The sequence below is a fragment of the Bos taurus genome, chromosome 6 (genome assembly GCF_002263795.3).
Source record: "Bos taurus isolate L1 Dominette 01449 registration number 42190680 breed Hereford chromosome 6, ARS-UCD2.0, whole genome shotgun sequence".
Taxonomy (NCBI): Eukaryota; Metazoa; Chordata; class Mammalia; order Artiodactyla; family Bovidae; genus Bos; species Bos taurus.
In genome coordinates, this window is record NC_037333.1 from 102,526,095 (window position 1) to 102,547,573 (window position 21,479).

General features: G+C 41.9%; 1 protein-coding gene across 3 annotated transcripts; it reads left to right on the forward strand.

Annotated features, from left to right (window-relative positions):
- Nucleotides 1–206: 206 nt before the first annotated feature.
- Nucleotides 207–16,997, forward strand: DMP1 (dentin matrix acidic phosphoprotein 1). Of its 3 annotated transcripts, NM_174038.3 has the most exon segments (6): nucleotides 214–317; nucleotides 7,258–7,332; nucleotides 8,060–8,107; nucleotides 10,942–10,974; nucleotides 11,565–11,612; nucleotides 14,265–16,997. In NM_174038.3, coding segments are annotated over 5 exon segments (1,539 nt in total). In that variant the 5' UTR covers nucleotides 214–317; nucleotides 7,258–7,272; the 3' UTR covers nucleotides 15,615–16,997.
- The last annotated feature ends 4,482 nt before the right edge of the window (nucleotides 16,998–21,479 follow it).

Genomic DNA, 21,479 nt, shown 5'->3' on the forward strand with positions numbered 1-21,479 from the left:
TTTAGGAAGATCTTCAATTTAATGGAAACTAGTCTAGTCATTTGGGAACCACAAGAGCTTTTTAGGGCAAATCTGCTTCTGCAAGCTGGAGGAAGTGTGGGTGTACTGAAGTCCCGGTCACACCTTGTGATGTCAGTCACCCCCAGCCTGAAGTTGATTGGCTGTGAAGAGCTGAAGCAGTGTTTAAATTCCTGCACCATCAGAGAAGTGTTCAGAACCTCAACCCAAGAGAGGCTTCATTGTTACAGATTTCCTCTTCGAGAACTTCAGCCTGATAGTTGAGCCTTTGGGGGAAAAGTCTTTGTTAATTGAAGAGGGTAAGATATTTTCATTCCTAAATTCTAAAAAATAACTTCTGCTGTGTTGTTTGGAAAATATTAATATATGTACACGTTTGAGAAGCGTTATGCCATACAGAGAAAGATGGGGAGAACTGTGCCTTGGGTAAAAATGATTTCATTTGTACCTTTGCTGTTTATGCCAGTAAACAGCGGTATTAAAATGACACGTTGTCAATAGAGACAGGTGATTTTCTCAGTAACACTTTAATTAGATTTCTGCATGGTACTTCTGAAAGGGAGTTTATTTATCAAGAGGCAGATGGAAGGTCATTTTGAAGTTTGGCTTTAATTAGCAAAACAAATGAAGCTTTTACATTTAGGTTTTATGGGTATAGGTATGTTCATGGCCCACAAGACATAAAAGAATCTAAACTAGACTGGTAGAACTTTCAAAATATGGTCTTTTAAATTCAAAATCATATGATGGTATTCATCCAATAATATTCTTATGAATTGAGTAGCTGAAAGGAGATGCTTAGACCACTGAAATAAACCAAGGGTGTGTTACTTACACTACTTTTCTGGTGTTTAGCTGGATATTCATGTAAGCGTGATGTCTTACACACTATCTGAGTTCAATAAATGTTCTTCTGTTGTTTAGCTGTGTATTCATGTTAAGATGATGTCTTACACACCATCAGAGTTCAATAAATGTAGACTATAACTATCTTTTAAAAACCTTTCTTAGTGTAGAGGACAGCAGTATACTCCTGTCCATCTGTACTTAAAACATTTTTTTGCATTTATCCCTTTTTTTCATCTTTATCAGAAGTGTCTGTCTTCCATAACAGACAGTGGGAGCTGTGGTCAGGCAATGCTTTTCTGCATGATGTCTTGAAGATCCCATGTGTAATAGCAACACATCAAGGACTTGTCTTCTTCGGGAGTGATAGTGTCTGCTGACCCAGACTTTATGTTTAACTGAGGGCCAAGTAGACTATGCTATTGGGTTGGCCAAAAATGTCATTTGGGTTTTCCCATGGGTTGTTATGAAAAACTGGAATGAACTTTTTGGCCAACCCAATACTTTGTTCTGGTTGGTTAAAATAAGTAAACAACCAAACAATTTTCTAATGGACATTTATCTGTTAGAACCTCCCCCCTCTTCCTGAATGGTAATGTGAACCAATGCGTCTCAGATGCTAAGAGGCCTTTCACATTTATATTTAATTTGGCAACACCTAGGAGTTATTGTACTGTGGTTGAAAGCATCTAACAAAGGGATGCTTATAGCTGACCTCAAGACAATTACAGTTGGAATGACTGGAATTTTTATTGATTTACTTGGTTGGTTTTCTGAATTTCTAATAGAATCCATGTCCTGGTCAAAATGCACTTTATTTTAAAAAAGTAGTAACAAATCAAATTCTAGCTAATAGGGGTTCTGATTAGTTGGGTTCTGGGTAATTTTGCTTTTGTAAAACCAGCTTGACACACTGCTGTATACTCGAGTATCTAGAACAGTGCCTAGCTCATAGAACGTTCTCAATAGATATTTATTGACTGCTAATAAGTGGGTATATTGTTCATTAGTCTTATTAAGGAAGACAACATCAATCCAAACATAAGGAAAGTAAGCATGATATAGTCAGCCTATAATTTTTCAAGTTTTGATTTCCTTCCTTCGGCCTATCTCTTTCATTTTAGTTTACATAAAAGAAAATATATACACATGAATATTAACTTTGAGGAAATTCTAGAAATTCTGCACTCCTTGAGGGTGGCCAGAGAGGAAAGAGATTGAAATACCCTTCTCCAGATCCAGAATATCTTCAGGAGTTGGATCTTCTCAACTCTGGGGAAAAAACTGGTAAAGTTAAAAGCCTCTAAAACACACACTTCCAAACAGGTGAAACTCAAATTGAGGTTGTCAGTTCAGTTGCTCAGTCATGTCCGACTCTTTGCAACCCCATGGACTGCAGCACACCAGGCTTCCCTGTCCATCACCAATTCCCAGAGTTACTCAAACTCATGTCCATAGAGTCAGTGATGCCATTAAACCATCTCATCCTCTGTTGTCCCCTTCTCTTCCTGCCTTCAATCTTTTCCAGCATCAGGGTCTTTCCCAATGAGTCAGTTCTTCACATCAGGTGGCCAAGGAATTGGAGTTTCAGCTTCAGCATCAGTCCTTCCAATAAATTCAGGACTGATTTCCTTCAGGATAACTGGTTGGATCTCCTTGCAGTCCAAGGGACTCTCAAGAGTCTTCTTCAACACCACAGTTCAAAAACATCAATTCTTCAGCGCTCAGATTTATAATCCAACTCCTTATAATCCACTCACATCCATACATGACTACCGGCAAAATCCATACTTTGACTAGATGGACATTTGTTGGCAAAGTAATATCTTTGCTTTTTACTATGTTGTCTAGTTGGTCATAGTTTTTCTTCCAAGGAGCAAGGGCCTTTTAATTTCATGGCTGCAGTCACCAACCATCTGCAGTGATTTTGGAGCCCCCCAAAATAAAGTCTGTCACTGTTTCCATTGATTCCCCATCTATTTGCCATGGAGTGATGGGACCAGATGCCATGATCTTAGTTTTCTGAATGTTGAGTTTTAAGCCAACTTTTTCACTCTCCTCTTTCACTTTCATCAAGAGGCTCTTTAGTTCTTTGCTTTCTGCCATAAGTGTGGTGTCATCTGCATTTCTGAGGTTATTGATATTTCTCCTGGCAATCTTGAGGTTATGGATTTCCTTTTGTTATGTATTCTCATTGTAGAATGACAGCAGGTGCAATGTAAAAGTGACACTTACCGGATGAGCCCTGGGAGACGCTGGCTGTTCAGTTTTCCGAGGAGCGGCTGCTACTGGTGGCCTTTTTGCAGATATATTGTTGTCACTGAACACTGGCCCTAGAGAAGCTCAGCCATCAATATGTAAAAAAAAAAAAAAAAGTGACACTTACCAATCACTGAAGAAGAACTTGGGGTTCTGGATTCATCTCTCACGCTAGTAGATTTTTTGTTCATTTATTACCCAGAGTAGGGCTACTGCATATCTGCTTCTACACTTTTGATGTGGTTGGTTAAAAAGTTTATAAGAGTTTGGAGCTCTCATCTGGAATATACTTCACACAAGTATAATTATTTTTATCAAAAACACTCATTGAAAACCTAGCATAGGGCTTAAAGCTCTGACTTTAAGGCTTGATAGCAGACTATATTCTATGGGAGGCAGCATCAGCTCTCTCAGGACCCCAGGGTGTATTTTATTTTAGTTTACCAGACTTCCACTTGGAAAATTGTGACTTTGAGTCAGGGTGCTAAATGGTATTTCTAGAAGCATGAGCAAATTGCTGCATCTTCCTTGCATTTCATAATATTCCATCCCTGCAAAACTGAACACTAGAAGCACGCCCGTCCTTCGTGAGACACACAACATTCATTAGTGTTAGAGTACTGCTTCATTGTTTTGTTATTCAGATTAGAGAGAAGCCAAAGAAAATACAAGAGAAGAACTCAATATTTGTTGGCCTTTTATCAAGACTGGAATATTTACTGGTTTTCAGAGTACCATGAAGTTATTACTATATTCAGATTTCACTTTGAAAATTAAAATGGTGAGCCATTAGACCTATGAAGCCAACACCATTGGCATACAGTTATTTTGATAGTATTGTATTCAGCAGAAACTTTCCTTATGAAATGAACCTAAGGGACTTCCCTGGTGGTCCAGTGGTTAAGACTTTGCCTTCCAGTGCATCAGGTGAGGGTTCGATCCCTGGTTGGGGAGTTAAGATCCCACATGCCTTGGGGTCAGAAACACCAAACATAAAGAAAAAAAACAAAAAACAGAAGCAGTATTGTAACAAATTCAATAAAGACTTTTTTTTTTTTTAAAGAAATGAATCTAAGAACTTAAAAGATGTTTTGATTGTGGTAACTAAAGTGTAAGGGAGGAAAATTTTTCCTCTACTTTCTTAGGGTCTCTGACTGGGCCTAAAAATTAAACTGGCAGAAGACAGAATAGCAGGAGAAGAGCCTACATGTTTTATTAAAATTTCCACATGTACACGGGTGCCTTCCCAAGAGAATGAGGACCTGAAGTGACTGCAGCAGAAGCTTTTACAACTTTTAGGCAAAGAAACAATACATTTGTGAAGAACTGACAAGACCTAGGGGATCTGAGCTAGGGCCAGTAGCTTGTGGAGAAGTCCCCAGGAAGGTCGGGTTAGGTTAACAAGGTCTGTTTGTACAGAATTCCCTCAGCCTTGCCTCCATCCCTGCTAAAGAGACTGTCTTCCCGCCCCCCGGGACAGGGGGCAGCTTTCGCATGGGATTTATCTCCTGCTTCCAGGTAGGAAAAGGAGGATCAGAGCCCCCTTCTGGCACCTGCTCTTTCTTAAGTGCCTCCAGCTCAACAGAATTTTTGTGTCAGAGGCATATTTTGGGATGAGATATTCTGGTTTCCTTTGAAAGTTGGATTAGGCTTGTTTTAGGGGCAGCTGAGCATTTTCAGATTGTTGATATTAGGTGAAAGATTTGAAAAAGGAATCAAAATATTATTAAAGCACATGGACTGATACGAAGTGTGCTGAATTAGGATGAAGAAAATAACACAAAGCGTAGTGATGTTGACGCGGAATATGCTCAGGATGAGGGATGAGTGACCCCGTTGGACCATTTGGGTGTAGAATTGTAGAAATGAGGCAGGCACCTTCGCAGTCTCCTTACCTTAGGATTTCTATTGTTTTCCTGAATAAATTTAAACAATACGACTAGATGACTTCTTGAGCCCAGTGTTTCAGACGTTATTCAGTGTATCAGTCATTATTGAGCAAGGTACAATTATTTCTGGGATCAGAGGTTGAAGTCACTTTGGAGCACTTTTAAAAACAAACCCACGCTGGTTTCCACCCTCAGCGGACAGATTTATTATCCTGTGGTGCAATTTGTGCACTGGTATTGCTGGTGGTAAAGAATCCGCTTGCCAATGCAGGAGATGCAAGAGATATGGGTTCCATCCCTGGGCTGGGAAGATCTCCTGGAGGAGGAAATGGTAACCCACTCTCTACCTGGAAAATTCCATGGACATGACTGAATGATTGTCTGATTGCTTTAAATCTCCCCAGGTGATACTTACATACAGCCAAGCCTGGGGATCTTTGTCTTATATAATTTTTGGTTTTGGTCTTGGCTGTGTGGCATGTGGGATCTTAGTTCCCTGATTAGGGTTCGAACCTGCACCTCTTGCATTGGAAGTACAAAGTCTTAACCATTGGACTTTTAGGGAAGTCCCTAGCTTAGATCTTTTGTCACCAGCATAGTATATTTTAACATTTAAAGACACAAATCAGTAGAAGTAAAGTCTCAAATCAGCCTGCAGGACTTTCCAAACAATGTTTGGACATCCATCTGTTAGGACAGCCCCAGGGCTCATGAGTGCCAGGCAAATTATTTTCCTTTTAAATCACTTCAATAACTTTTTACATTAGCATTGAGGACATTTATTTTTAGATATAGAACAAATTGCTTTTCAAACCACCAGTTCTTGAGGTGTGAAATGAAGCCACCCTCCAGGAAAATACAGTTTGATTTGGCAGGTTTCTCTCAGTGTGATTCACAAGTGTATCCCAAACCTCTAATCTTCCCTGGATCTTTCAGTACTGTGAATGACGCTGAAAAAATTTAACATAATCATGTATAATGTATGACTAAAAGGAGCACAGTGGATATGGCACGCTCTCTGGAGCCATAATATGAAGGCTACATCATGGGTTTCTTGCAGATGAATAAAATGCAAAACCAGTCAAGTTTGTTTAGATGTTATTATGAGGTTGTAAACATGACTGAGGATCCCTGCATGTGTGTGTGTGTGTGTGTATGTGTGTGTGAAGACAAATGCCCACATCTGTCAGTGGTATCAATAATGTAGTTTTGTGGAATGATATTTGCCAGTCTGTTCTGACACACTGGTCTGCATAATCAGTATCGAACTGAAAGATCAGAAATTTTTCTATTGCTCTTTCCTTACTTTTCCTTCATTTATCATAGTTTACGTATTAGTTAAGAAGTACTTATAGAGCTTCTTATTGAAAAGTTTTCAATTTATCTCTTGGGAGTGAAGTTTTTAAAAAAATCCTAATAAACCTAATAATTCACACATATACTTCATCCACTGAAGTATACCATTGATTTTTTTTGTATACTCAGAGTTTAACAACCTTCACCAAAATCAATTTTAGAACATTTCATTATGTCCAAAATTCACCCATTAGCTGTCACTCCAACACCTCATCTTCTCTTTAGTGCTCAGTTGCTCAGTCATGTCTGACTCTTTGCAACTCTTTGGACTGTAGCTGGCCAGGCTCCTCTGTCCATGGGATTTTCAGGCAAGGATACTGAAGTGGGCTGTCATTTTCCTTCTCCAGGGGATCTTCCACACCCAGAGACTGAACCCACACCGCCTTTGTCTCCTGCATTGCAGGAAGGTCCTTTACCTGCTGACCCATCAGGGAAGCCCTGATCCCCTCTGTGCTCTGTTGTGCTTAGTTGCTCCAGCCCTGGGCAAACACTTACTTTCTGTCTCTATAGATTTGCCTTCAATGGACCTTTCCTATGAATGGAATCATACAGTATATGATCTTTGGTGCCTGGCTTCTTTCACTCAATGTTTGCAAGATTCCTCTACTTTGAAGCATGCATCAATACTTCATTCCTTGTTATGGCCGAATAATATTCCATTGATGGACAGGGAGGCCTGGCGTGCTGCGATTCATGGGGTCACAAAGAGTTGGACATGACTGAGCGACTGAACTGAACTGAATATTCCATTGTATGGATATAGTGCATTTTATTTATCTATTCATCAGTTTAAAAATAAACTCATCTAAATATCCATCGAAAGTGTTAAAAGTGGAAGCTCTTACATTTCTTTGGTGTGAAGAAAATCATCTTCTGTCTTTCATCACAGGTAGGGGTGACACAGATGGCTATGAAGACCACCATCCTGCTTATGTTCCTGTGGGGACTTTCCTGTGCTCTGCCAGTAAGTATCAGGATAGGGATGTATGAAAAAGAAACCTTTATATCTAAAACTGCACATGTCATTTACTATAAGCTAAACTTTGGCCCCCTCATGTGAAGAGTTGACTCATTGGAAAAGACTCTGATGCTGGGAGGGATTGGGGGCAGGAGGAGAAGGGGACGACAGAGGATGAGATGGCTGGATGGCATCACCGACTCGATGGATGTGAGTCTGGGTGAACTCCGGGAGTTGGTGATGGACAGGGAGGCCTGGCGTGCTGCGATTCATGGGGTCGCAAAGAGTCGGACACGACTGAGCGACTGAACTGAACTGAACTGAACTGAAAGTGGTTGTGCATGTTCCAGTCAGATGACAATAGTAAATTCCTAGGAAGATTCTTTCTTTAAAATATCATCCAATTTATCCCTTATTCTGCTCGGACAGCATTCATATAGGAAGATGCTCATTTTCTTCCTTATAAGCCATGGTTTTCAAAATGTTATCCCCAGACCAGCTGCGTCAGGATCAACTAGGACCTTGTTAGAAATGTAAATTCTCAGGTCCTAACTCAGACCTACAGAACCAGACTCTCTGGGGATGGGACACAGCAACTTGTGTTTTAGCAAGGCCTCCAGGTGATTCTTATTCATGCTGAAATTTGACGACTACTCCTTCTAACTATGTGATATGTGAACACCTGCTACCTTGGAAATTTCTGGAGACTGACCATGTGTACCAAATTTTCTAGGTAGCCAGGTATCAAAATACTGAATCCAAGAGCTCTGAAGAATGGAAGGTGAGTAGAAATAAGATTTTTGGAAATATTTTTATTTTAGTATGTTATTAGTATAACCAAATTGGCTTCACTGCAAATGTTGAAACTACCAATGATTTTAATGAACACATTAGTAACCTGAGATATAGAGGGTAAGGGCTATGATTTCTAGTTCTTATAAGAAAATGTAGTTTATATAATGCTTTGACTTCAACTTAATAGTGTAACTTGGCGAGGAAGCATTTTTTTCCTTTAGCTTTATTTTCATGATCGGTCTGTGTGGTAGAGCAAGGGGATGGTTGACAATGAACCAAGTTTGTCCTTGAAAAATTAAGACTAGAGATCTGTTTTATCAGATGTCTGGTAGGCAAGAGGTTAGGAGGTCAAGTCCTGGAAGGGGGGGAAAAGAAAGAATGAAAGAACACCAGAGTCTTTGGAATGAGAGCTAATCCAATAGTTCTTAATGCTCAGTAACTCAGGAGCCATTGCCAGACACGGTTCTTTGTTTTGCTTGTGTTAACTTTTTGAATCTTCACAGTATCCCCAATGAATTAGGTATTGTATTTTATTCTTATTTTACAAATGAGAACTCTGAGACACAGAAAATAACCCAATCTGTATAGGTAATATGGTTAATTAGGGTTCATGCCAGACTTTGAACCCAGGTCACTCTGGCCCCAGAATCTGTATTTTTACTGAGTGTTATATCCTTCTTGGAAAGGAACCAGGTCTAGGAAGTCAGCAGCTTTTCAAGATTGGAGCTACAGTTGTCACTCCGTATCCATAAGGGATTTAGTTCTGGGACCTCTGTGGATACCAAGATCCATGGATGCTCAATGCTTATATAAAATTGCATAGTATTTTCATATAACCTGTGCCCATATTCATGTATACTTTAAATCATCTTTAGATTACCTATAATACCTAATAAAATGCCATGCAAATACTTGCTGGAGTGCATCAAGTACGTTTTGCCTTTGGGAACTTTCTGGAAGTTTCTTTTTTTCTTTCTTTCTTCCCTTCCTTCCTTCCCACCTTTCTTTTTTTCCCTACTATTTTTGATCTGAGGCTGGTTGAATGTGTGGATGTGAAACTCATGCATATGAAGGACTGATTGTACACGTGAGGGTTAAAATCTTAACTTAAATCAGAATGTGTTTCATTACCTATTTCCTGCCGGCTTTTACATATGCTACAGCTGGTTGTTTAGTTACTAAGTTGTGTCTGACTCTTTGAGACCCCATGGACTATAGCCTGCCAGGTTTGACACAGCTAGGGCATAATGCTAGGGCTTTCCTGCTGACTCAGACAGTAAAGAATCTGCCAGCAATGCAGGAGACCTGGGTTCGATCCCTGGACTGGGAAGATCCCCTGGAGGTGGGCTTGGCAACCCGCTCCAGTATTCTTGAGAATACTGGAGAATCCCCATGGACAGAGGGGCCTGGCGGGCTACTGTAGTCCGTACAGTCCAGGCTACAGTCTGGCTATGGTCCGACTCGCAAAGAGGTGGACATGACTGAGTGATAAAGCACAGGGCACAGTACTGTTAGTGCTGGCTAGATAGTGTCCAAGGCCTGAGACAGGGTTCTGCCCCTGCTTGAGGCTGGAATAGGCATTGCAAAGTTTCTTACATGAACTTTCACCAGGGATGTCCTTGGGCTGGTTAGTTTAAAAGCAGCTGCTGTGGATCCTTTCGTTTAGCCAGAGTACCACAAACATGCAGTAGTCTCAGGCCTAGCCTTAGCATGAGAAAAATAAGAATGTCTGGCTCCCTTCTACCCTTTAAGTGACTGGAGTAGAGTCTGCCACGGTGCCTGCGGCAGTGTCGCAGGCCAGAGACTTAGAGTGACCATGGCTTTTCCGTCTAGGAGAGATCCCCAGCCCAGGACTGCCGAGAGGTTTGCTGAAGATGTGCTCCAGCAGCTCCTTTCTGCTCTCGTTGGCACCTTGGGTCTGCACACCCATCACTTAGCTGCTTTGAGCCACATGGGATTCGGGACTTTTGTCCTGCTCAAGGGGGAGGAGGAGAGTAGGTGGGGAGAGGGGACCAGAGATGGTACAGGCATTCTTAGAGCTCTTATAAGATTAAAGAAAGTAAAATAAATCAGAACTGTGACTAATTTTCAGACTTAGCATTTTGTGATTTTGGTGATCTTACATGACTCAAGACAGGTGGCTTTTTTCTATTCAGTTTTGTCCACTACTCAATTTCATAAAGGATATTTTATAATCCTTTTGAGTGTTCTCAAAAGGGATCATTTCTTCAGGTTATATCATACTGAATGGTCTCAAGAGGCTTTCATAAGCATTAGCCAAATTCCTCCTCACAGCAACCATGAGCAATAAGCAAAGTGGTTGCTAATATTCTAAATTTAGGAATAAGAACCTGACATCACAGAGGTGAAGTGAATTGTCCAGCCATTAGAGTTTACCTAAGACCTAAGTGTTTCCTGAAACACATGAATTTCAGTACTACCCTTAAGACAGTTTTCAGGACTAAAACACAAGCCAAGGAGTGAACTGACACTTTAAATCTGGGTTTATGACTTCTAATGCTATTTTTTCTATCTTATATTTTTTCTGGGTTGTGTATTTTTCTTCAAAGAAATTTTATTTTTCTCTAACTATGGGAAATATGAAAATCTTCTAAGTTTTTTTATATACAAGACCTTTTTATGCCATTGGTCTCACATTCATTCATTTTTTTAGCCATTTCATTATAAAATATCATTAATTCTCATGTAAATATAAAATATCTATCAATAAGCTAAAAAAAACCCTAAAATTATTATGAATGTTTGCAATGATATGATCCACCTCTGAAGGAGTAACTTGTTTTCCTCCCTTTGCTACAGGGTCATTTGGCTCAGACACCAACACCACCTTTGGTAACTATCTCATTTATTTTTCCAAACTTTAAGCTTTTTATTTTGTATTGGGTATAGCTGATTAACAATGCTGTGGTAGTTTCAGGTGAACAGCAAAGGGTCTAAGCCATACATATATATGTATCCATTCTCCCCCAACCCACCCGCTCCCTCTTCTATCCAGACTGTTGTACAACATTGAGTAGAGTTCCGTGTGCTATGCGGTAGGTCCTTGTTGGTTATCCATTTTTAATATAGCAGTGTGTCCATGACCCTCCCAAACTCCCCAACACTCTAATTTATTTTTTGGCCCCAGTGATAAATATGGAATGAAGAGCATGTCTACCTCTGAATTCTCCCACTCTTTTTTCCTTCCTATTTTATAGGACTTTTTATATTTTATAATATTCTTTTGTATTTTAAAGTATTTTATAATATTTATTTATTATAAACATCTCATAAAATCACTTTGACTCTCTTCTCATCATCTCAGGCCATTTGGAAAGCTGTAAATCCAAACCACAATTTTTGATGCACTCCATGTTTTCTTTCCTTTCCTCAGGAATTACTAACATGAAAAATAAACAACAACATTTTTTTTTTCTTTTTAGGAGAGCAGTGAGTCATCAGAAGAAAGTAAACTTAGCTCAGAGGAACAGGTAATTAAACAGACCTTTCTTAACTTTCCAGGCTACTTAGGAGTTGAAGGAAATGATGTTAGATTAAATTACCTGGTGACTGTTCTAAATATAAGATGTTCTAAACTTTGGTTATGCTGTCTAAAAAGTCCTATAAAATAGGAAGGAAAAAAGAGTGGGAGAACTCAGAGGTAGACATGCTCTTCATTCCATATTTATCACTGGGGCCAGATGATAGACACTGTGGCCCTAAATGTTCCTCTAGTTAAAGAGAACACACTCACACACACATACACAGAGAGAGTCATAAACTCTGTTAGACAACAGCTTGCTTATAAATCTCAGATATTGCTTTTACAACTGGAGCAGTTCAGACCAGGCAAAGAAAAACATTCTGGTTCACGTGAGATACCTTCAGCGCCTGAAGACTGTCTCTGTGCCCAGAATCCTGCTAGACCGCTAGAGGAGAGACTAGCTCTTGCCCTGAGGAAACTTTAAGAGGACAGTTGCTTCAGTAATGACTTTTTTAAAAAAATAGTTTCTCATCTGTGGCCCTGGGAGATAGAAAAGCTGACTTAGCTTGAAAGTGAAAGTTGCTCAGTCGTGTCCAACTCTTAGCAACTCCATGGACTATACAGCCCATGGAATTCTCCAGGCCAGAATACTAGAGCGGGTAGTCTTTCCCTTTTCCAGGGGATCTTCCCAAGCCAGCAATCGAACCCAGGTCTCCTGCATTGCAGGCAGATTCTTTACCAGCTGAACCACAAGGGAAGCCCAAGAATACTGGAGTGGATAGCCTATCCCTTCTCCAGTGGATCTTCCTGACCCAGGAATCGAACTGGGGTCTCCTGCATTACAGGTGGATTCTTTACCAACAGAGCTATGAGGGAAGCCCTTAGCTTATATCTCTGTAATAAAAAACTTGCTAGCATCTTTTTTCTTCCCTTCTGCTTTCCTATGCCTTCCCCCCTGTCCCCGCTTTTCTCCTCCCCCTCCTTCTTCTTTTCATTTTTCTAAGACATTTAGTCATTGCTTTCTTAACTGTCCTGTCGTTTTAACCAAACTCAATCCCCTGGGCTCCAGCTAACCTAGGAGCTGGGTTTCTTCTAGGATGTAGACTAAAGATTCATCAGACGAACATTGTGTACATTTATAAGCATAGAATTGGGGAAACGCTCTTTTTGGGGAGACCTTGTGATTTATAACCTCCATGTTACATTTATAAGCATAGAATTGGGGAAACGCTCTTTTTGGGGAGACCTTGTGATTTATAACCTCCATGAGCTCTTAGATGACAGCAACAGTTTTGGGGGGGGTGCAATATGAGACTATTGAGGTAAGAAAAGCTCCATGGATGCTCAGTTCCAGCAGATTCATGTAAATTCTAGTGATGGGAAGAGTGTCATCACCCTGTATTCCCTCCCGTCAGAACTCAGACACTGATGAGTAGGGTCAGGTGGGAAAAGAAAAAAAAAAATGGGCAAGTTGCTTGGGCTTCCCAGGTGGCTCAGTGGTAAAGAATCTGCCTGCCAATGCCGGAGACGTGGATTCCATCCCTGGGTCAGGAGGATCCACTGGAGAAGGAAATGGCAACCGACTTCAGTATTCTTGCCTGGGAAATCCCATGTAGCCTGGAAGGCTACAGTTCATGGAGTCACAAAGAGTCGGATACAACTTAGTGATTAAACAGCAGCAGTAGAGAGAGAGTAGATTTTTCCAGTGTGTGATGAATGAAGGCTCACGGACATTCCTTATCTGAGTAGAGCATCCAATTGTTTTATTTCTGGGGATCATCCCTCTGAGCTACACTTAGAACTCAGATATCACCCCAGGTACACTCCTTCAGCTGAGCCTTCTATAGGCAACTCTCTGCCTGTGCAAACCAGTATAAATATGGTTTTGGTGAGATCTATACCTTACTGCAATATTATACTTTCATTTCAGCTAAAGGTTTCATTCACCTGCTCTAATACATTTCCATCCCCAGCCCCAGAGTTGGTTTGAAAAAAAATCTGAGTCATTTCAAAATCACCCAGTATTTTAAAAAACCTCTATTTTAAACCAAATAATTTGATGAGTATATCTTCCCTAGTGGCTCAGACGGTAAACAATCTGCCTGCAATGCAGGAGACCTGGGTTCGATTCCTGGGTCTGGAAGATACTCTGGAGAAGGGAATAGCAATCCACTCCAGAATTCTTGCGCCTAGAGAATCCTATGGACAGAGGAACCTGGTGGGCTACAGTCCATGGGATCGCAGAGTCAGACATGACTGAGTGACCAACACGTTTACTTTCACTGTTTTAAACCAAATAGTTTGAGGAGTATTATAAATCAATTCTTTAATTTACAAAAAAATTTCTGAAAGTATCCCTTAAGGACTCAGACTTACAATATGATTTGAGTTTCATAAACGTAATTTCTAGAGAACATTTTGAAAAGATTTGTGCAGCACTGAGTGAATGGTGCCTATGGAAAATGGGATGACTTGACTTTCAACTTCCCTTCCTTCTTTTTAACCCCTGTTTGAGACATTATTGAGCCATAGAACTGAACATGGCTTAGATGAGGGACACAGGAAGAAGAAAACAAAAACAGCCTAGATGGGCATTAGGTACAACCCTCTAGAGCAGCTCCTGGGGGTACTGACCATGTCTCTTAACCCCAAACTCCAGGCAAATGAAGACCCCAGTGACAGCACAGAATCCGAGGAGGTCCTGGGCCTTGATGATCAGCAACATGTTCATAGACCAGCTGGCGGCCTCTCTCGGAGGGGAGGAAGCGAAGGTGATAATAAAGACGATGATGAAGACGAGAGCGGAGATGACACCTTTGGGGATGATGATGGTGGCCCAGGACCCGAAGAGAGACGATCAGGAGGGGACTCCAGGCTTGGAAGCGACGAAGACTCGGCTGACACCACACGATCCAGGGAAGACAGCACCCCACAAGGGGATGAGGGGGCCCGTGATACCACCAGCGAGAGCAGGGACCTTGACCGTGAGGATGAGGGGAACAGCAGGCCCGAGGGCGGTGACTCCACTCCAGACAGCGACAGTGAGGAGCACTGGGTGGGAGGCGGCAGTGAGGGGGACAGCAGCCACGGGGATGGCTCTGAGTTCGACGATGAAGGGATGCAGAGCGATGACCCGGGCGCCTACAGGAGCGAGAGGGGCAACTCCCGAATAAGCGATGCCGGCCTCAAGTCAAGAGAATCGAAAGGGGACGATGAGGAGCAGGCAAGCACCCAGGATTCCCATGAGAGCCCAGCAGCCGCGTATCCCCGCAGGAAATTCTTCCGGAAGTCTCGTCTTCCTGAGGAAGATGGCAGAGGGGAGCTTGACGATAGCCGCACGATAGAAGTCATGAGTGACTCCACCGAAAACCCCGACTCCAAAGAAGCCGGCCTTGGCCAATCCAGGGAACACAGCAAGAGTGAATCTCGACAAGAGAGTGAGGAGAACCGGTCCCCGGAAGACAGTCAGGATGTCCAAGACCCCAGCAGCGAGTCTAGTCAAGAGGTCGACCTGCCTTCTCAAGAAAACAGTAGCGAATCTCAGGAAGAGGCGCTCCATGAGTCCAGGGGTGACAACCCCGACAACGCCACCAGTCACTCCAGAGAACATCAGGCGGATAGTGAGTCCAGTGAGGAGGACGTGTTGGATAAGCCCTCCGATTCAGAGAGCACATCCACAGAGGAACAGGCTGACAGCGAATCCCATGAGAGCCTCAGGTCCTCGGAGGAGAGCCCAGAGTCCACTGAAGAGCAGAACAGTTCTAGCCAGGAGGGCGCCCAGACCCAGAGCCGGAGCCAGGAGAGCCTGTCTGAGGAGGACGATGGTAGCGATTCCCAAGACAGCAGCAGATCGAAAGAGGACAGCAACTCGACCGAGAGCGTGTCAAGCAGTGAGGAAGAGGCCCAAACTAAAAACACTGAAGTAGAAAGCAGAAAATTAACAGTCGATGCGTACCACAACAAACCCATCGGAGATCAGGATGACAATGATTGCCAAGATGGCTATTAGCATGGGCGTGCCTGAGCGCCTCTCACAGACAGGCGTCCTGGAGGCTGGAGACTAGGGAAAATCATAACCGTAATTTATTGACGTTTGTATCAGAAGAATAGCCTGAGGCCATTTCATTCTGAAAGGAAATGCTCGATGTTATACTTGTTTGTGTCTAGGGTGTCATCAAACCATAGAGGTTTCAATAATGGAAAATGTCACTAGAACACCCTCCATGGGAGACCTAAGCAAGGAAAGATGTGTGTTGTTGCTTCACAGCTGAAATAGTTCCTAACTCATTAACCTAACGCACAGTTACACAGGTTGTGCTATGTACCAGGCACTGCACTGGGTGGCGAGGAGGTCAAGAAGCTTAAAGACTTGTCTCTTGCTCCTGAGGAGAAGGTTTTGTTGTTGTTCAGGCTCTAAGTTGTGTCCATCTCTTTGTGACCCATGGACTGCAGCACACCAGGCTCCTCTGTCCTCTCCTAACTCCGGAGTTTGCTCAAATTCATGTCCATTGAGTCAGTGATGCTATCTAACCATCTCATCCTCTGTTGCCCCCTTCTCCTTGTGCCTTCAATCTTTCCCAACATCAGGGTCTTTTCCAATGAGTGGGCTCTCCGCATCAGGTGGCCAAAGTATTGGAGTTTCAGCTTCAGCATCAGTCCTTCCAATGAATATTCAGGGTTAATTTCCTTCAGAATTGACTAGTTTGATCTCTGAGAAGCTTATAGAGGGTAAATAAAGCTGAAAAGGGATAAATATGACAAAAGCAAGAATTATTACAATCCAGTGTGGTGATTGCTATTAACACAGATAATGAACAAAACATATGGATTCACAGAAGAGGGCGCACTTTGCCTTGAGAATTAGAGAGGGCTTCACAGCAGGAAAGACACTGGAGTCAGAACGTTGCATGGGATTTCAACATTTAAGGCTAGACAATTCTATTTATCCTTGGTATCAACAATAGAAAATCCTATATGAATAAACATTTAGTTTGTGAAAGTGTTTTCAAAATAGGGCGCAGTAATGTACTTCAGATAAGCAAAAATTCTTTTTTCAATTAACCCTTTTTGATTTTTTCCTTTTTTGTGTGTGTATGTGTGTGTGTGACACTCCCATGAGCGTCACCTCCCTTACCACTGGTGATGATATGGAGGACTGGGTGGGGGAGGGTGGAAAAATGAAATTCCTCTTTAAATAGACAACTATCAGCTTAATTTTTTTCTAAGATCAATCCATGTGCAAAGCTAGAAAAACTGTTCTTGGAGTACTCTATTTGTGTTGCACATAGCAAAATTGTGTGTATAGAATTCAATTGATTTTTGCCTAATACCCTTTGAAATGTTACCTCAACCTAAAATATTTGTTTTGTAATAAAGATTATAATATCCAGAAGTATGTGCTTATTTCTTATAGTGATGCCAATTTTTAGCATATGAAACAACTTTTCCTTTAAGACATGGCAAAATAGTTTATTAGCTTTCTCCCATTAAAACAGAAGATTTCCTTATTTCCTGAACATTTAATTTTATTGATAATTCAGGTCGCATTTGATAAAATTACTTTTCATGTTGCTTATGATATTTCACTAAATGGATCTGTTATGGATAAGGGGGAAAAGGGAAGCCAACCCTCAGCTTTTTGTATTAGGCCGCACCAAAAGTTCATGGTCTCTCAGATTGTCCGAAGTGTAAACTTTTGGAACTACAGGGACACACATTCTTTACACTGTTTCCCTGAAGGAAATGACCGAATCTCAGCACTTCCATTTTGTTTTTTTTAAGGGTTTTTTTTTTTTTCTTCTAATATGGATCACTTTTAAAGTCTTTACTGCATTTTTTTTTACAATATTGCTCCTGTTTTACATTTTTGTTTTTTGGCCATGATGCCTGTGCAATCTTAGCAATCTTACGCCCCCTGCCTTGGAAGGCAAAGTCTTAACCACTGGACTTCCAGGGAAGTCCCAAGTATTTCCACTTTTTCCAATGTGTTTTCACCCACACGGCCACTAGAGCACATCATGTACATGCTAAGTTGCTTCAGTTATGTCTGACTCTTTGTGACCCCATGGACTGTAGCCCGCCAGGCTCCTCTGTCCATGGGATTCTCTAGGCAAGAATACTGGAGTGGGTTGCCATGCCCTCCTCCAGGGGATCTTCCTGATCCAGGGATTGAACCCGGGTCTCTTACGTCTCCTGCATTGGCAGGAGGGTTCTTTACCACTAACGCTCCCTACAAATTCATTCAGAGAATCAAGACTTCCCAGTCTTCAGTCTGACCCTTCCCATCCTTCACACCTCTCTGTTCCCTCACAACGTCAAGCCTATGGTAGACAAAATACACACAGTTTTCTAATCTTCTTCCTTGAGATTTTAACCCAATAGATCTGGAGTAAAACCCCAAGTTATGTATTTCAAGAAGGGTCCCAGGAGATTCTGAAGTAGCCCATTGGCACATCTACATTTCTGTTCTCTGACTTTACAGATTAGTTATCTGGCTTTATTAACCTACAGGTTCCCACCAACCCACAGTTTCTTCAGAGGATAACTGTCTATGCACAGACCTCTTGGTTGCCTGAGATGTAGCTGACCAGGTTCCAGCCACCCATATGCCCCTCCTCACAGCAGGTGATCAGGTGGGTTGAGCACCCCACCCAAGATGGATGGGCCAATAGCCTCAGAGCAGGCCTGTTACAAAGGCTCTGCCTGATGGTGGCTTGAGGTCTAATCTGAGTTCCCCTCTCTGGAGATCTGGCTGTTGGGGAAAGAGAGGTCAGAAAGTGGTCCAAACAAAAATAGATGGGAAAATACAGACAGGCAGAAATAGGGAGAAAGTTTAAGTCCATTAATCATGGAGCACAAAATGGAAAATGATCGAGCTCCTGACACTGAGGGACAAAATCATAATCTTCTTGCTCTCACGCTTGGTTCCTGACTCTCCTGTTGTCTATCAGGCCTTCTTGGATCTCCGTGACCTTCTTGACTCTTAAGAGCCACCTGTATCCTGGCAGTACACCCACCTTTCTGAGGCTACCTAAGACGGGCTTTGTTCTTGCAACCAAAAAGCCTCATGAGCTCAGACGTGTGAACGCAGGTGTTAGGCTACCCATGTTCCAAAGTGATGGGACCACAGAACACTGGCTGGGTTAACAGCCAAGTGGAGGAAGTCCTGGACAACCTAAGTGGACCTTGGAGACTGAAAAAGAAAACAGGGAGAGACACATCCCATGGAAAGGAGACAGAGAAGAAAGTGGATGGAATTGTTTCTGGCACATTAAGGTTTGAGTTTAAAGATTTGTTGTCATCAAAGCATTTGGACGAGAGGAAGAGGGAAGGGGAAGTGATCAAAGGAGAGACTAGAAAGGTGGACCAGGATCGGAGGTGAAGGTCTCTGAATGCCAGGTTAAGGAGAAAAGACAGGTTTTCACATCTTTTCTATACCTGTTTAAAAACATATACAAACTATAGAAGATCAAATGAAGCACAGAAAAGCTAAGTTAATTATTCTAGTTTAAAATCCCCAAACTAAACTAATATAGCATTGTAAAGCAATCATACTCCAATTAAAAATATATTAAAAATAAATAAAATCCAAGAAATGACAGAGCCTGATTCCACTTCAGTTTGAGGATGAGCCACTGAAAGTTTCAAGCAGTGGAATAACATTCATGAATGTATGAATACGGCCCCATCTGCTTGAAATATAAGCAAAGCAAATGCTTATATTTCATCTTGTTCTTGGCATATAAAGAAACCAAAAGCCTCTCAATCATTTTCTAATGGTTTGTTTTCCTAGACCTGTAACTTTGAAAGAACCCCTTTAAATGGAAAAGTTTACTGTTAGCTGGAGAAGCTAACAATGTTCCGAAAAAAGGAAGCTTATATGAAATGTTTAGAAAACATGGCTTAATGTGCAGAAAAACTCATTCAGCCCAGAAGCCACTGATTGTACCACAAAGCGCTGGACACTGGCTTGTTCTGCTGATCCTGCTCATAATGACTCTGAATGTGGCCAGTAACACTGGTACTACAATAACACCGGTGCTGCTGATCCCAGCTGTCATTGTCGCCAGAGATCATTCTCTACCAGCTCTGCTTCATTGCATCACTAGCTCTCAATTCAACATTTGTGGTAGATTTATTTCCCAGGTTTCTATGGAAGACAGGGGGAAAATCAAGACACTCTGAAACTGAGCTTCATGGGGGAAGGTGTCTCTATTCTCTCTAAAATTATCTGCTAAATTGTTGGTATGTTTAAGTAGAGGGGTTTCCCTGATGACTCAGATGATAAAGAATCTGTGTGCAATTCAGGAGATCTGGGTTTGATCCCTGGGTTGGGACAATCCCCTGGAGGAGGGCATGGCAACCCACTCCAGTATTCTTGCCTGGAGAATCCCATGGCCAGAGGAGCCTGGTAGGCTACAGTCCATGGGGTGGCAAAGAGACGGACAGAAGGATCCACAATTTTCATCATATTCTCACTGGTGTCTACAACTAATAAGCTGGAATCTATTAAATTAAATAAAGAAAATAACAAAAATCACCAGATCTGCCTGAATATTGTTGTACAGAACTATTGCATTCTGGAAATACCCGTCAATGCTGAGGAGGAGAGCTGAGAATACAGCATGATTCATATTATATGCATTGCTTGCCATACATCACTTGCATATCATAGCTAAAGCCTGGATAAGGAAAGATAGTATAACATAAAATATCTTTCTGATAAAATGAATACAAAGTTTAAACTTCTTCAATGTTAATACAGAATATATTAATATTCTATGGTAATATAAAAATGAATGAATATTCGCAAAGTAAAAATTTAAACCGGTAGAGTTCTTTTGCATTCCAAGTATATTTAGATTCTGGGTTGCATGTTGATGTACAGATTGAGAATTATATTCATTCTCCTCTTCTTTGTATTAGGCAGTAAAATCTTTGGATTTTAGAGGAGCACATCGCTGCCCAGAGGGGGACTCCATTTCCCAGGCTTCCTTGCAGCAAGGCATGCCCACGTGGCTAAGTTCTGGCCAATGGAATATGAGCAGAGGTGATGCACCTGGCCGCTTTCCTTCTCACTTCTCTTTCCTATTGGCTAGAAACTGGCAACTTTTGAAATAGTTTAAAGTGAAAGTAGCTCAGTCGTGGAGTCTTTGTTACCTCATGGACTATACAGTCCATGGAGTTCTCCAGGCCAGAATACTGGAGTGGATGACTGTTCCCTTCTCCAAGGCATCTTCCCAACCCAGGGATCAAACCCAGGTCTCCCGCACTGCCTGCAGATTCTTTACCAGCTGAGCCACAAGGGAAGCCCAAGAATACTGGAGTGGGTAACCTATCCCTTCTCCAGGGAATCTTCCCGACCCAGGAATCGAACCAGGGTCTTCTGCGTTGCAGGTTGTTTCTTTACCAGCTGAGCTATCAGGGAAGCATGATAATTTCCTTGTACCCAAAGGTACCCTTGATTGTTTCAGGAAAGAAAGAAAGAAAGAAAGTGAAGTCGCTCAGTCGTGTCCAACTCTTTGCGACCCCATGGACTGTAGCCTACCAGGCTCCTCCCTCCATGGGATTCTCCAGGCAAGAGTACTGGAGTTCTTCTTTAATCTAGTTTATTTTTTGAGTTTCCTTATAAGAAGCCTGGGCTTCCCTGGTGGCTCAGATGGTAAAGAATCGGGAGGCCTGCAAAGTGGGAGACCTGGTTTTGATCCCTGGGTTGGGATGATCCTCTGCAGGAAGATATGGCAACCCACCCTAGTATTCTTGCCTGGAGAATCCGCATGGACAGAGGAACCTGGTGGGCTACAGTTCATGCATTCACAAAGAGTCAGACATGACTGAGCGACTAAGCACTTTAAGAAGCTTAAACTACATCCTC

What these genes read in the sequence shown, in the direction of transcription:
- DMP1 (XM_059887310.1), top strand. Translation starts at nt 7,273, where the DNA reads ATGGCTATGAAGACCACCATCCTGCTTATGTTCCTGTGGGGACTTTCC. An exon ending in GACTTTCCTGTGCTCTGCCA is followed by an intron (nt 7,333 to 8,059) that starts GTAAGTATCAGG and finishes CAAATTTTCTAG; the next exon opens with GTAGCCAGGTATCAAAATAC. An exon ending in AGAGCTCTGAAGAATGGAAG is followed by an intron (nt 8,108 to 14,264) that starts GTGAGTAGAAAT and finishes CCCAAACTCCAG; the next exon opens with GCAAATGAAGACCCCAGTGA.